The sequence below is a fragment of the Maniola jurtina genome, chromosome 15 (genome assembly GCF_905333055.1).
Source record: "Maniola jurtina chromosome 15, ilManJurt1.1, whole genome shotgun sequence".
In the NCBI taxonomy this organism is placed as follows: Eukaryota; Metazoa; Arthropoda; class Insecta; order Lepidoptera; family Nymphalidae; genus Maniola; species Maniola jurtina.
The window spans coordinates 4035198-4052967 of NC_060043.1; the positions used below are offsets into that span (position 1 = coordinate 4035198).

The following is a 17770-nucleotide window of genomic DNA, read 5'->3' on the forward strand; positions in this document are numbered from 1 at the left end:
GGGGCACCTCAGTCCCTAAATGTAAACAGTCAGAGCAAGAATTCTGACCTTTAAGTTCAAATAATATGTATGCTGTAACCTTATTATAAGGTTGGGAGTTCTATTCCCAGTTGAAATAATGTAGTAAATATTACTTACTTGTACTATTAATTTAGCTTATTTACTGGATAAGGCCCACGCCTTCGTCCGTGTGGGTTTAGATTTTTTATTCCCGTGGGCTCTCTTTGATTTTCTTGGCAAAAAATTTGCCTATGCCCGTTTCAAGGATGTTAGCTGCCTCTGTACCAAATAATAAAATTAAAGTTGCCTGCGACTTCATCCACATAGATTTTTTTTTAAACTCTTTATTTTCCGGAACAAACATTAGTCTATTTCCTTCCCTGGGATGCATCCCAATCCCGAACGATCCATATTGTTTTTCAGGATAAAAATACTCTATAATATGTTGACTCGTAGTATTTATTACCTTTGCCAAGTTGCGATCAAATCCATTTAGTACCTATGTATAGTTTTAGCAGAAAGAGAGACAAAAAAATATGTATGTAGGAAACAATCTGTTTTAAGTTCCATGACGATAAAAATGTTATCTGATTAAAATTTTTGTTTAAAAATCGTTATTATATTATAGCATCGATGTATTATAGTTAAAGTTTTATTATAAGCAGTAATAAAGTTTTATTATTATTATTGTATAAAGATTGTGATCGTTGCGCTGTGTTCACGTGTCATCGAAGTCAAGCGCTGAGACTTCAATTATTCTTACACTGACAGATGTTGGTCGCATACATCCGAATTTCACAGGAGGCGCCCTTAGGAAGACGTTGCCCCCCGACCTCTCCAATTATTTCTTCGAGCTCTAGGGCTCACCCCCAGGAAAAGCTCTGCGCTTGCCTGAAGTCTAATTGAATAAAAATATTTTGAATTTGAATTTGCCACCCCACATGGTGGTGCTGTAGCGCCCAGTAAAGGCCAACGCACTACGCAGCATACTCAATCCGAAACTATACAGATATACAGTCCGACAATGCTTTTTTTGGCACTTGAGTGAGGGCGCTGTTGAAGCTTTTTATGCCACAAGTGCACTTCTCTATAATTATGACGGCTTTAGTTGCGATAGGTTTATAGAATATAGGTGTACTTATATTCTATAGATAACGCGGATGACGTGCGAGTGTGTGGGGGGCTTCCTCCGCCTCATACCCCGATTGCCATCTCGACCTGTCGCGTGCTATAGATGCATTAGGAATAGTAAGGTGTGACGAAATCTGACGACTTCAAAGAATACTTAATAAAAAATATCGTCCATTATGGTGAAACTCAGAATGCGCTAAAGTGCAGTTACCTTTATTCACAAGTACTTAATGGTATAATTAAATTTAACTTTGTATTTTACGGCCAGACTCTCCACAGCTGTTCCAAGTTGTACAAATTGTAAGTTAAGTATCGCAAATATAGCTTTGTTCATTTTAGTTTAGAAGTTTTTTATGTTTTTTGTTAGGATTAGGATTTACGGTACTTAGGTAAGTACGTACCTACTAATGCGAATAATGTTTGCATATTATGGCTAATTCTGTACACTCAGAACCTTAGAACCAAGGTAGGTATATTCCGTGGTCCTAGCTGAAGAGTCACAATCTCTAAACTTAACTACCTATGGGATTAGTTAAGAGAATTAAGTAAGTGGTAGATACCTTTTATAAGGTTTGTATTTACACTTTCGGTTTAAAAAGTTAAAAAATACTATACCGAATTCTTTTACGATTTTTGAAAACTCTATCCCAATAGGAGGTTAAATAGAGGATGAAAGTTTGTATGAAAGTCCATTATTATCCAAATTATATCAATGAAAACTGGGGTTTCGATCATAAACGAAAAAAATTGTAGGTACCAACTCGTTTCGGATTTTCAAAAATTCTACTCGAGCGAAGCCGGAGGGGTTCAACTAGTTTAAAATGAGAATGTTATGATTCTGTCTAAACAAATACATAGAACCAAATTGATTCCATTGTTCCGAATAAACTACTTATTTAACTATTTTATTTGTTGTTTGCGTTAACCGATGCATCCGACGCAGAGCGCTGGAACTAACAAACAAAACGTACTAAATATCAAAGGCCGCAATTGCATTGTGTGTTATTTTATGGTTGTAAACATGGCTTGCACGCAGTTTCAATCGAATTCATGAATGTAGAGTGACATTAATTCCATTCTTTCATCAACGATCTAGAATAACTTTCAAGAACTGGACTCACGCCGAGAATATCCAACAAGAGAATCACACTAATATTATAAAGGCGAAAGTTTGTATGTGTATGTGTGTGTGTGTATGTTTGTTACTCCTTCACGCAAAAACTACGGGACGGATTTGGCTGAAATTTGGAATGAAGATAGATAATATCCTGGATTAGCACATAGGCTACTTTTTATCCCGGAAAATCAAAGAGTTCCCACGGGATTTCGAAAAACCTAAATCCACGCGGGCGAAGTCGCGGGCATCGGCTAGTACTATATCCAACAAGCTGTGATGTGATTACAGACAGACGGTCAGGTCGACTTACAGACTGGACGAAACAGTCCTTATATTACTGTGGAACTCTAAAAATACAGTGACAATAATGAACAGTAAATGCTTGGTGAGGAGTAAGACAGAAAATACAAAATGCACAAGGGCAGAAGAGATGTGACCCAAACCTTTCAAGTCGATGTACTCGGCTAACGAGTACCTAGTTGTAAGCCGAGGGCAACACCGGACATGGAGGCAGCGAGCAAGGAACAACAGACTATTGAACTAATGCAGCACGACATTATGAATGTCCATAACTACTGTACTAGCAATTTTATTATAGGTTTATTACTATATAATAATAGGTATATACAAATACCGAACAGTGACGAAGATTTCTATGCGCATTATTAATTTGGTTGTACTGTACCTACATAGAATTTTCTATCATGCACAACTATGTTAAATCATTTAAAAGTAAACATTGCATGCAATTCTGTACGAATACCAAAGTTAAAAAGGGTATAATTAAAATAAGGAAAATAAGTATTCCATAAAATATTATATCTGTTTGGGTAAATACACAGGAAACATTAGTGCTTACTGACAATTATTCTAGTTTGTAAATTATACATTATTTTCGTGTAACTTTAAGAGGGGTCTCTCCGTCACTCGCTCCATGCAAACGTAGTTCCAATTTCATTTGAATATTAAGCAACCAAAGTCCAAGAAATTTTGCAGAAATATTCTAGAAACTAATATCTGTGCCTGTGATGTTTTAGATTTTTCTAAAAATATGTAGTTTTAAAATTACAGGGGCTCAAAATTTGTATGTGAATTTTTAAGATCGCGTAACTTTGAAACCAAATATTTTAACAGAAATCTGGAAAACCACAGGCATAGATATTAGTTTCTAGAATATGACTGCAAAATTTCATGGACTTTGGTTGCGTAATATTCAAATGAAATGGAAACTGCGATTGTATGGAGTAAATGACGGAGAGAGCCCTGTTAACTGCTTACGCAGCGCACGCCACGGAAGCTCTTAGATAAGACGATTTGTTCCGACTTAATTCACCATTATCATAACCGGTAGCTTACTTTCGCAAAAATTATAGCATACCTTCATGAATAATCCTTTTTTGTATTAGCGAAAATCGTATGAAAATCCATAAATATGAATGAAAATCGTATGAAGAGCTTTAATTTATAAATATACTAGCTGATGCCCGCGACTTAGTTTGCGTGGTTATAGGTTTTAGAAAAGCCCGTGGGAAATCATAGATTTTCCGGGGTAAAAAGTAGCCTGTGTCAATCCAGGGTATAATCTATCTCCATTCCAAATTTCAGCCAAATCCGTTCATTAGTTTTTGCGTGAAAGAGTAACAAACATACGCACACACATACATACACATAAACTTTCGCGTGATAAATAACGAGCAGGAGAGCCACCTGAAGTTAACTAACGCCCATGAACATTTCCAGCACTAGAGGAACCGCCAATGCGTTGACAGCTTTTCAGGACTTTATTAATCCGCCCCTTGTACCTATTACAATTCTTATCCCTTGTGTAACTTTTCCAGTAAATTAACATGGCTTGTCCATTGACGTAAATCTAGCGTCTACAGAATACAGCATCGCCATCACTTATCGTTACGTCAGATCAAGTCAAGCGAACAAATCCAATAATTTAAAAACCTTTATGCTACAGTGAATTTCTTTACAGATATCCAACAAAGATTGTGCTATTGTATACGCTCTGCACAAAATGGAAGAATTCAGATCTGTTCATAAATTTTAAACAACGTAAAGTTAAAAGCTTCTTATAGTTCAAAAGTATTTTTATAAAGATCTCTCAAAGGTATTGGTTTTCCACTCGCGCTCTCGCTTTGCATAGGTATTCTGAAGACTGAGAAATAAATATTCTGTGTATGCGTCCAGGAAATAATCCATATCTAATATTGCTAATATTATAAAATATGCAAAAGTGTGTGATAGCTAGGGGTTAAGTTGGAGGTTCGATCCCGGGAACGCATCTCAAATTTTTCAGAGTTATGTCCGTTAAAAAACTTGCAGCCCGGGAAAGGACATAGGCCATTTTTGTCCCGGAAAATAAAAGAGTATTTATTTAGCGTGGGATGAAACACTCCACTAGTTATTAACGGAAATTTACGGCTAATGTTTTAAGCTACGGATTAGCACAGTAGCGCGAAAGAGGGCTTAACTATAATTAATAAAAAGCCGCTTAACTCTGAACGAGATCGATCACCCATCCACAACACGTGAATATGCAACACATGACGATTCACTTCCCGATTTCATCAATCATCATCGAACTAAAATTATACAAAGGCTTATTAATGACATATTTGATACAAGTACAATATATCTACACATTCCAGTACCTGTGTTGTTAGGTTGATGACTTGGTGAATATTTAATGATTAATTAAATTATTTCTAGTTATGTAGTTTATCTGCCTGTATAGAATTTAACGGTCAACTATAAACTATTGATATAATAATTTTGCGATTGCATAATATCATTAATTCATTCGTTCGTATCATCTATAGGTTTTCAATTATTTTTATATAAAATACGCAGTATCTTTTCAAATCTCGTAATTAAATTACATAATTTACTTATAATTTCATGCATTTGTCAAATAGCTATCTTGACTCTACCACCTGCGTTAATTTTATATGTGTTGGCAGATTTATTGCAATTTGCCAGCACTTTGCACTGAAAATTGCAAAATAATAGCTGAAAATGGAAATGTTAGCCATACAAGTGTAAATAAAAAATTTATAACACCCCCGACAAGTGAAGGTTACAGTAACTAGAAAAGAACTGATAACTTTCAAACGGCTGAACCGATTTTCTTTGATTATAGCTAAGAACTCTCTCGATTAAGCCCCCTTTCAAACAAAAAAAAAAACTAAATTTAAATCGGTTCATTAGTTTAGGAGCTACGATGCACAGACAGATACACAGATACACACGTCAAACTTATAACTCCCCTCTTTTTGGGTCGGGGGTTAATAAAATCCATGTCTTTGGGAAAAGTTAATTTACATTGCGTTTACGAATACAAAGACCGTCAAGACTTTGTTTGAAATCGTGAAATCGTCTTCATGTTGATACTACTCGTATGTTGACAAAGTCTTATGCCTGTCTCTCTTTTTGTATGGCAATTGGCACACCTTTTGCAGCATACCTACTCGTATTCTGTCTATTTCTTAGAGCCATTCTATCACTCTATGCAGTCTATACACAGATTCAATACAGATAAGTTCCTATATAGTTCCTCTCGGCTTCTCTTGGAGGAATAAAAGACGCATAAAAGACATACTCCGAGTGGCTTCCCGATGTTACCTCAGACATAGGAATACTGATGCATTTTATTGATCCGCCATATATAGCCTCTTTATCACCGCAGGTATTCTGGGAAATATACTCGGCGTCCTACTTACGAAACAAAATGAACTTCTAACTTCCACGTTCATAGAAATGCTAACTCGAGTTTAATATAATATAACTTATATTATTCTAGCCAGAATTCTATAACAATATCGAATCAAATAAAATCATATTTTATTTTTCAAAGTACATAATATTATGTGGTAACAATGCAATATACACTTTTTGAAAGTCAAATAGGTGAATTAATATAGATGAGGGGTAGACAAGGGAATTATTATAGATGAGGTAAACATAACATCCTTTTCTTTGAATTCGGTTAAAAAAGACTGGACCCCGAATAGGAGACCGACGCGACGGCGCGGACGCTTAAACTTGACGATTTTTTTGCTTTTCTGGAACAACAAGTGTAAATTAAAAATTTATAACACCCCCGACAAGTGAAGGTTACAGTAACTAGAAAAAAGCTAATAACTTTCAAACGGCTGAACCGATTTTCTTGGATTATAGCTAAGAACACTCTCGATCAAGCCACCTTTCAAACAAAAAAAAATAAATTAAAATTGGTTCATTAGTTTAGGAGCTACGGTGCCACAGACAGATACACAGATACACAGAAACTCAGATACACAGATACACACGTCAAACTTATAACACCCCTCTTTTTCGGTCGGGGGTTAAAAAGTAGCCTTTAACATGCCTATAACTATATGTCATCGGGATGTAGGTAAGCTAACTTTGTACCTTTCATTAAAATCGGCTAAACGGTTAATGGTTAAACAGACAGACAAACTTTCGCATTAATATTAGTAAGGATTCTGTAGCTTGCACTGAACGCTAAAAATCTAAAAAAACCTCAACATCTTACCACAAGATTGATATTTACGAGTACGTAAAGAAACATCCACGTCTTCAATAAATGAAAAAATAGTATAAAAGGTACCATTCCACCGGATATAATAGCCGGTCGTAGTTTCCGTAAGTGGCTGTATACTTCCCCACACACTTCCGCCAGCGCTGAGCGTAGCAACTAGTGGCTGTTAACGATCTGTTTACTGACATTTCTTTTTCGTTTCTTATTAACACTGCACACTTTACCCCACATAGAACCTATATGGCCCAAGATCCCAGTGTCACTACTTATTTTTACCCGACTACGGCAACGATTTATGATTTAGCAGTCTATTTATGTAATTATGTATGTAGGTTTGTATTTATGTGTGTTCCAACGTAGCGCCTAAACTACTGAGCCGATTTTGATGAATGTGGTGTCAATCAAATCGTTATTGTGGTCCGGGTGACATAGGCTACATTTTATAATATGGAAAAAAACGACCTGACGGATTTTACGTCCAAAAAGTGAGGGTCTCCAAAAAATTATTTTTGCTATTTTATCGAGTTCATAAATATAAATAAAACCTATACCGAAATCTATCGGCAGTTCGCGGGTTTTGGTGCTGTTTAGTTTTATCTGAGAAAAACAAAACGTGTGGGATAGAGTAGCGAGTGTGTACCTTTAAGGTATGCATATTTAATAGCTTGTGTTGAAGGACAATTTAAAGATAACAAAATTATTGTTTCAACGTAAGTGAAAGATCCAGAGTTCGATTACCGTAGGGAGATAAAATATAGCACTTGCTTTAATGGATAAAGAAAACATCATACTGAAACCGCATGTACCTACCTACTCTAAAATATTCTCAAATATGCGTGAAGTCTGCCAATCCGCACTTGGCCAGAGCGTGGTGGTATAAATCCTACTCATTCTGAGAGGAGAATAGCGGGGTGATTCACTTACTCAGTGTCTAACACTGAATGATAGCCACCGAACTTATTTTTTAATCCATTGAAGGTTTTCTACGAAGAAATATTTTAGTATCATCCAGTGGAGCAGCAATGTAGAACCAACAACCTCAGTGTCGACGAATCAACTAGCTGTGCTCAGTATGGCGCTGGTAATAGGTTGATGATGATGAAGTTGGTACTTCTCTTCTTGGTCGTTGAACCAATCTAACTTTGTGTCCTTAATTCTTTGAAGCAATCTACCTTTGTGTCCTAACCTTTGAGTGTAGCTAGAAGCTTGTGATTTTGCATGTAGGTTCTTTCTATAACATAAAATCATAACCCTTCCTTTCGGCTTTGCCGTAGTCGGGTAAAAAGCCCTATTAAAGAAAGGATTTCAAGAAATTCCAACCTAAAGCCACGCAAATAAAGCAGGAAAATGATAATGTCTACTTTTGTAGCCTCTGGCTTAAACGCTGGAGCTAATGAGAGAGTTTAGGTAATGAGAAAGGAGCACTTTGACCAGTAATGAGTCATTAATAGGCATAACGAGTAGGTAGTTTTACTAGCAATGTGTGCTTGCCAACGAAATTTGGACACACAAATATTCGTTACCGATGAGTATTCACGAAATTACCATAATAATCGTTGTGCGAAGCAATTTTCATTTACGAGTAGGTATGCCTGTAGTCAGGGAAATATTGCGCTGGAAACTGGTTATGTACCTGTATAATAACAAATTAAGGATTAAGTATACTCGTATATTGTGTACTAGCTGATGCCCGCAGCTTCGCCCGCGTGGATTTAGGTTTCTGAAAATCCCGTGGGAACTTGATTTCCCAGGACAAAAGTAGCCTATCCTTAATAGCCCGTCGAAATAATGTCGCCAAGTTCCTCTATCGATTAAAAAAAGGAATGACGCAAATCGGTTCAGAAATCTCGGAGATTTCGGTGTACATAGGCAGAAAAACACAACTCTCTTTTTGAAAGTCGGTTAAAAAAATAGCCTATGTTACTCCCTGGTCAATCCTCTACTTGTCTGTGAAAACCCCGTCAAAATCCGTTCAGCCGTTCCGAAGATTAGCCTTTTCAAACAGACAGACAGACAGACAGACAAAAAATTTAAAAACGTGTGATTCAGTTATAGTATCGTTCAAATAACCATATGACCTTAATATGCGGTAGTTATTTCGAAATTACAGACAGACACTCCAATTTTATTTATTAGTATTGATCTATTCACAAGGGCTATGAAATTCTTGAGGCTTGAAACTTTGGTAGGTGCCTATTACTATTTTTTTTACAAAATATAGAAAGCCAATCAATTAATTTTGCGATGAAACATGTCTCTGTGGGTGAAACCTTTCGTAAGATGTTATTAAAACTCATCATTGACCTATTGTACTATAATATATCTTTATGAAACTCATACACCTATATGACAAATTTTTGACAGTCTGTTTGTTGAGCTAACTTTGATTTAGACGGGATTTTACTAAAACTTTCGCAGGCGAATTATATAGGGCCACATTATTATCATCTAAAATAATTTTTATCCGAAAAACAAATGGTTTACTACACTTACACAAGCTGTTTTAAATAATTCATTTGTTTATTATTTTTATTCTTTAATCATAAAAGTCATTCAAAACAGATAATTATTCTAACTAGATAAATCATGATCAACAAAAGAAACCGAATTACACTTATATATTGTAAGAAATAAGAAATTTTCATAAGCGAAACTTCGTTGCTGAAAAACTTACAAGTTAATTTATTTTTGGGTAAGAAAAAGGCCGAAGCCCGTCACAGAAAAGTTGATCACAAATGGGTAGGTAATTGCGCTTATTTAACTTTTCACGGAGAACAATTATGTCGAGGAAAATGCCAGAAAATGCTATCAAATACACCTCAAGGATTTCGTTTTGGTTCAATGTAAGTACTCTTACGAAATGTTTATGTAACTTTTTATTTTTATTTTAGTACTAGATGATATCCGCGACTTTGTTCGCGTGAGTATAGGTTTTTTAGTCCCGCGGGAACTTTTTGATTTTCCGGGGTAAAAAGTTGCCTTTTAGTAAACGAAACACACACACACACACACACACACACACACATACACTATTTTTTAATTAACACTATTGATTAACTCTTATAGAATTAAGAATCTTCTTTTTTGTCATGTTGTCGGTTGCAGTAGAGGCGATTCATGTTAAATACCTACTTATTCCACTTAGGCCCACTTGCATAAGAACACTTTTTTAAACTGCTTTAGTTATTTTTTTAATGCTGCCAATTTTTAACCCCCGACAAAAGAGGGTGTCATAAGTTTGATGTGTGTATCTGTGTATCTGTGTATCTGTCTGTGGCATCGTAGCTCCTAAACGAATGAACCGATTTTAATTTAGTTTTTTTTTTGTTTGAAAGGTGGTTTGGTCGAGAGTGTTCTTAGCTATAATCGAAGAAAATCGGTTCAGCCGTTTGAAAGTTATCAGCTCTTTTCTAGTTTTCTTGTAGAGGTTTTTGTGCCGGGGGTTTTATTAAATTTTGAGTTATATAATTATTCGTAACTGCAAGTCTCTAGCCAAAAAGTGGCAACATTACAAAATTCTACCAAAGAAATTGTAAGTACTAGTTACATAGTACAACTAAGAAATTATCACTTGCTTAATCCATGAATCTAACTTAGTCGGTTAAACGGTTCTCGAGTCTTGACCTCTCGTTAGAGAGTAGTATAGGTATTCCTTGATATTGACTGTGTATGTGGGCCTTAATTCAATCTAACATTCATTTGGGCAGAATTTGAGCATTCGAATAGTTGGTTAGTTCACTGCGCGCGTAGGACGACCCTGTAATGAAAAGCAGCCGTAGAGACTTGACCGAATTTGGAAAACAGGTCCACCAATTTTTTTGCTTTCGAAGTTTATTCCCGTCTATCTAAGCGTATAACTTGTCTTTGGAATCCATACTGTAAATACCTACCTAGCCTAAAAGGCACTGACAGTTTTGATAAATTAATCGATCAGCATAACATAATTGATAGTCTGAACGTATATTATTCAGCTATACTCATAGACTTATAAATTACTAATGACTATACTACGCTAGTTTTGGTTACGTAACCTGAAAATGCTTCGGAGATCATGTACCTAAAGCTTTGTCTGCATCAATCTCCGGTTGTGTTGGATCGCCATCCCATCGGAATATGAGGTTGAAATTTATAGAGAACACTTTGACTTTGCTTAGACTTAAGTTTCAATTAGAACGAGACAAGTTTATGCCAGCGGTATAACGCTGTCTCATTTTAACAGTGCCTTAAGTCTGAGCAAAGTCAAAGTGCGCTCTATGGATCTCAACATGAGAATGAACCTATTTGTGCACACACTTGTAATGTCTACTGCTGTCACCTTTGACATTCGCAGCTGTGGCTGAAATTGGGTTAGGAGATCATTAATTCTTCATTAAAATGGTCTAATAATAGTAATTCTTGTCCACAGCCTGCATCAGCGTCATCAGTACTTCTAGTACACCTCGGAGCAGTGGGTGCACTGGCCAGCGGTGCTGCTTTGTGTGCGGGCGGCGGAACTTGCGTGTGCGGCGCGTTGCTGCACGCGCTGCACCCTTTGCAGCTATGGACTGTGTGCGGCCTGCACGCTGACCGCGCGGCCGCCATTGCCGCACCCTTGCACTACGCAGCTATTGTCTCGGCCAAAAAGGTACCTAATTTTTATTTTATTTGCCCGAACCAAATGTTAGAAGTGTGAATGAGTTTTCAAAAACTGGTCAAAGTCAGAAGTCAGGACACGCATAAGGCATGATTCCGTAGCCACGCTAGTTTTGGTAGTCATTATTTCTTAAACTGTAGAATTTTCTAAAAACTGTCTAAGAAACCTCATAACGATTTTAAAACTGTAACAAAGTATCATTTGCAGGACGTATCCTGAAAAAAATATATTTTCTTTTTAAAATACTCTGATACAGACAGACATACAGGCTGTCTGGACGAAACCATAAGGTTTCCTTGTTTTACTACTGAACCATACAAAGCGACATTGATTGTTATGTATATGACATAAATTAGAATTATCTACTTTACATAATACTCGTAATTGTCACTGATCATTTAAGAAATGGTTTCTACTTTCAGGTGTTAATCTGCTGTGGCTGTGGCTGGGTAGCGCTTGGAGCTCTCCTAGCCCCCTTAGCAGCCGCCCAACCCCCACTAATCTACAGCATCGGTCTTGGAGGTTGCGCACCTGATTGCGGCGCTGGGCCTACCGCTTTGGGATTCTGTCTCGTCTATGCACTATTAACTCTTCTAGTGCCCACAGTATTAGTCCTTCTCTGCAGCTTAAAAATCCTCCGTATAGCCCGCTACCACCGGCACAGAATAGCAGCTGCGATATACGAAGTAACACTGTCAGCACAAGTTACTGTCACTCATCAACGTAACCCATTTTCCACTCCACCACCACCTAGGCGAAGAGCCTTGTCAGCTATACTACAACCCCTAGGAACTTTAGCGATATTATACTTTCCTTATTATTGCGTGTTAATATGGCCTGCTATTGCGGTACCTCCACAACCCATCGCCGCTTTATCTGCCGCTCTCCTAGCAGCAGCTCCACCTGTCAACGGTATTCTCTACGGAGTTCGAAGTAGAGCACTAAGAGATTCCTTACGTAACTATCGACGGAAACGAATGACGAAGAGCGAAGTGACGCAAGAGATTCAAGCACGGACACCGAGCGCTTGCGGTTCAAGAAGACCATCTCTATCAGCTGGATCGGGCTGCATAAGGCCACCGACGACGCGCCGGTTATCTGACGCTGCAGCGATGGGTTGTCGTGGATCTGAACGACCAGCACAGCGTGCGGCATCGTGCAATATGTTGCAAGAACCTCTGGAAATCGAAGCGCCTAAAGCTAGACAATCTGCGATCCCTTTAATAAGAGCGCCACCGCACGTCGTTCTCGGTCGCGCTCTTGGGCTAGAAGAAGGTGTTACGAGGGAACGCAGACGTCGTCAGTCCCCACGTATTACAGTTACAAGAGCAATGTCAGATGAATGCGAGTCTCCATCTCGACGTCCACTCTGTAGACAGCATTCTAGATCGAGTGGAGCTCTTCTAGGAACGATGTCCTGTTCCCCCGCGCTATCCGAGCACATATCTATGGATATCAGTGCTGACGAACAACTTCTTCTCTCTTGGCCTCAACGCTCTCCAGTCAAGCAAGAGATTTTATAAAACGGGTCATTTTTATATGTATCTAATATGATCTTGCTATGTTTTAATGTGTGAAAGACAATAACTGTGCGCGCGGTTCAGTCGAGTGTTGCCGTTTTATTGTTTTGTAAAAGCTTTCTATCGATACTCGACCTTCCCGACCAAAACTGTGACCAAATGTTGTTTCCTATATCTATTTACAACTCTATCGTAGACATAACGATTTCCGACAGGGTTCTCCATATCGTTAGCTTTACAATACCAAAGTATTACTTTAGTGCGTATTTCTTATAATCTTTCTGTATAATTCCATAGGTTTATAGACAAATTTAAGATTGTTGGATATATTTTTTTGTTATTTATTTACTTGTAACTTGAGATGTCTATAAAAATTGTTGTAACAGAAGCTTATCTGCCGTCCAATATCTAAAATAGTTTTTGAGTTATCGCCAAAAAACGTGGGAATTTTCAATAACTAACGTTCCTAAAAAAGCATGCTATACAGGAGGGTTTTTGTTAGTTTTTAGTGTGGTCCTACGTAGCAAACTTTTTCAGAAGCATCAGCTGTTTATCTAAATTACGATATTTTTTGACGATAACTCTTAAATTATTTTTTTGTAGTTAACGGCTTATTAAACATAGGACGGCAGTTATATAAATAGGTAAATGTTAGGTAGTATGAGATTTGCACTGATCTAGTCGACTGCGATAAGTCTATTATAATAATATAATTCTCTGTTAGGTAAATTATTAAAATATGCAACGCTTTTAATTATTGCCGCCGTCCAACTCATGGATTCTATACCTATAGTGTGGTGCATATAATGAAGTACCCTGAATGCAAGTAATCATATTTTGTTCTTATGTGTAATATAAAACGGATAGGTAGGTAGTACGACGAAATAGTGATTTATTTAATAGGACGAATTTATTTTAAAATATATTGAGAATAATTATGACGATGTAAATAGAGCCATATCGCAGGTCACTCACTGGTTTACTGTTAACAATTTGCTTTTAAATGCAAAGAAAACCAAGTGTGTCGAATTCGCACTGCCCAATACCAAGACGACAAATAACATAAAATTAATGATAAATAATGATATGTTGAAAGTAGAGGAGACCACCGTGTTCCTGGGGATAACTTTAGATGCAAAGCTTCAATGGAACGCCCATATATCAACACTTGCTGGCAAACTCAGCTCTGCTGCTTACGCTGTTAGAAAGATTCGACAGATAACTGACGTGGAAACTGCAAAAATTGTATATTTTGCCTATTTTCACAGTATTATGTCTTACGGAATCTTGCTATGGGGTAAAGCGGCAGATATTGGAAAAATTTTCGTTTTACAAAAAAGGGCAATACGCGCAATTTATAATTTAAAACCGCGCGATTCCCTACGAGAGAAATTTAAGGAAATAGGTATTCTTACAGTAGCTTCTCAATATATTTACGCTAATATAATTTTTGTACGACAAAACATTCATAGTTACAAAAAAATCGGTGATTTCCACGACCGGCAAACTAGAAACCGTAATAGGCTCGCATATCCTACGCTCCGCCTCAGGAAAGTGGGAAAATCGTTTGTGGGAATGAGTGTAATATTTTATAATAAAATTCCACAGTCAATATTAGACTTGCCTTTACCAAAGTTTAAAAAATCCATTAAAAGTATGCTCCTGGCAAAAGCATATTACACAATCGAAGATTATGTAAATGATAAAAAAGCATGGATTTGACTCGCTCCAGCAATGCGCGGGTCTGCAATTGCTTGTATAGTATAGAATATTATTGTAAATTGCACAATTGAAAAGAGCAACCGCCGAGTTTCTTGCTGGTTCTTCTCGGTAGGAACGGCATTCCGAACCAGTGGTAAATTATTTGACGATTCAAAAGCACTTGTAAAAGTTTATTTGAATAAAAATCTATTCTATTCTATTCTATTCTATTCTATTCTAAAAATCGCCGGGATAGGTCGATTTTACGGGATAAAAAGTATTCTATATCTATCTGTACCTATGTGTCGCAATACTAACTAGACAAAAAAGGTGATGCTTGCGACATTATAAACATGAATTTAGAGTTTTTGAAAATCCCATGGGAACTAACCTAATACCTAGTAATTTCGTCAAAATTGACCGCAAAAACTAGACAGACGGACAGTCTGTTACAATCTCAGAGTATATTATGTTACAATATTGGTATAGATTTTGTGGATATTTCGTGTGTGGCCACACACGAGAAATACGGGAAATTTCAAACAAAAAAACTTTTCACTGTTTTTTCGTACTAACTATGTTTATTAAAAGCTTTGTAACTATACACTGTTAACATAGTACTGGAATAAAATTGAATTGGAAGAGTTTACTGTGTAATGTGTATCAACAACAATTAGAGCATTGCAGTGAATGCACAAATTTCTTGTCTGCATAAAGTAAATACCGTGCATTTATCCAATCGACTATCGTTAATCGGCAGTAATTGTTCCAACAAAACAACAGATAAACAAGGCTCTGCAGGGCGATTCAGACCCCTCGATTCGGTAAGTTATCGTACGATAAGATATATAAACAAGTATAAATTAAAAATTTAAGGTTACAGTAACTAGAAAAGAGCTGATAACTTTCAAACGGCTAAACCGATCTTCTTGTATTATAACTAAGAACACTCGCGATCGAGCCACCTTTCAAACAAAAAAAAACTAAATTAAAATCGGTTCATTAGTTTAGGAGCTACGATGCTACAGACAGATACACAGATACACATGTCAAACTTATAACACCCCTCTTTTTGGGTCGGGGGTTAAAAATACAAGGCTCTGCAGGGCGATTCAGACCCCTCGATTCGGTAAGTTATCGTACGATAAGATATATAAACAAGTATAAATTAAAAATTTAAGGTTACAGTAACTAGAAAAGAGCTGATAACTTTCAAACGGCTAAACCGATCTTCTTGTATTATAACTAAGAACACTCGCGATCGAGCCACCTTTCAAACAAAAAAAAACTAAATTAAAATCGGTTCATTAGTTTAGGAGCTACGATGCTACAGACAGATACACAGATACACATGTCAAACTTATAACACCCCTCTTTTTGGGTCGGGGGTTAAAAATACATGATAGAGTATGAAAAATACATCTTATCGTACGATAACTTACCGAATCGAGTGTTCTGAATAGCCCTGCTGGATCGGAAGGGGATGGGTTGAAAAGCTAATTCTTAAAATCCTTGCTCTAAAGTCTAAACCATAAAACTACATCAGAGTTAGGACAGGTGATTTCTTATGACGTGTTTGTGATTATCTACCTTTTTACAAGCTGTTTAAATCTTATAAGTTATAGGTAACTTAATTTTAGACCAGTTCTATGTTACCGATTGAGCTGTTTGGAAAACAAAATATGTTTTTCATCATGTTCTAGTTAGTATTTATTATTTAACATTGTTTCACCGCACCTTTCGGTTTTTCAACGACTCCTCTCACTAAAGGTCCAGTTGTCTCAGAAAGATCGCTTTGCACCATTGCACGCTAATCTACACTAATTGTTTTTATATTTTTGTAAATCTCCTTTTCTTTTTGTATGTGTGGGTGCATTAAAGTACCTATCTATAGGTACTATCAATCAATGACATTTTAAAAAGATCCACGGTATGGGTTATGGGATCCATTGAATCCTACAGAATGATTAGTCCTTCCAACCCCTGTTTTGTAGTTAGATTTAACTGAATAGAACTTGTTCCAAGACGAGCGTTCCTAAACTCGACATCGTTTATTTATTTATACTTGATCATATTCTGGTCAAGCGTGAATTCCATAGGAATCTGAAAGCGGGTTAGCGTCATTCTGCCATAAGATTTGTAAATAGCCAACATAGCGACATAGGCACGAAAACGAAATTAATGTAGGACCTAGAACTTAGGCTCAAAAATAACAGATACATAGATTTCTGTGGCTTAAGCATAACTATAGTAAGCATTTTCGTTATGACATTCCAGAAGAAATCAAAGATAAATTATTATGATCATCTTAAATAATTAAAGCTTGAAGCATACACAATGCGCGACGAAAGCAAGTCCAATGCGGTTTCTGAAAGTGTGTGTGAAGTGCGGGAACTTTACGAAGCTCGCGTTGGTATCTACCACGCTGTAATGTAAACAGCACACGCATACACGCGCGTTTTGTGTGATGCTGTAAAATCGCTCACCGCTCAAGTCGCGCATAGTGTTTGTTTCAGAGTATTTCATTTATATATAGTGAGATATATTGTAACAATATTTTTATGTAAGTAAGAATAATTTTGTAAAGTAACAAAGATTATTTTAAACCTATACAGTATTTATTAACTACTTACCAAAGAAAAGAAAAGTTTATTTTTATTTATAGTTATTTACACAAATGTTAGTACATTATAATATTATGTAATATTGTTGTAAAAACATAAGAAGCCGTTTTGAACGAGCTATTCATTTGCAACTGACGAATGTGCCAGAGGAATTTATTTCAAAGGGAATTAGATATCTTTAGCAATGAGATATTTTCAGTGCTTTACGGCGTTTGTGCACTCATTTGAATTCGATTCGTATTTTGATGTATCTAGGGTCATAACTTTCAAAATAAATATGATTTGACTAAATTTATTATTTTAGGCCATAGATAATGGAGAGATAAATCGATATCTGGCTTATCTTTAGGGTTGAATTTGCACCAAAATTCTAAGATTTCAAGCTCTAAATTTACCATCATAGGAAAGACTATCACAGAGTTTCCAACGGCAGGCTACCATTCCAACCAAAAGCAACAACCTCTATGTAGAACTAAACACTTCATAGGCCATTTC

General features: G+C 36.6%; 1 protein-coding gene across 2 annotated transcripts in view; it reads left to right on the forward strand.

Moving 5' to 3' along the window:
• The window catches only part of LOC123872393, an 86017-nt gene extending 72183 nt beyond the window's left edge, over window positions 1–13834 (forward strand). For both annotated transcript variants that reach the window (XM_045916629.1, XM_045916630.1), the window contains exons 3-4: window positions 11203–11421; window positions 11853–13834. In XM_045916629.1, the coding sequence (XP_045772585.1) occupies window positions 11203–11421; window positions 11853–12953 (1320 nt within the window). In that variant the 3' untranslated portion in view covers window positions 12954–13834. The remainder of the gene's footprint in view (window positions 1–11202; window positions 11422–11852) is intronic.
• The last annotated feature ends 3936 nt before the right edge of the window (window positions 13835–17770 follow it).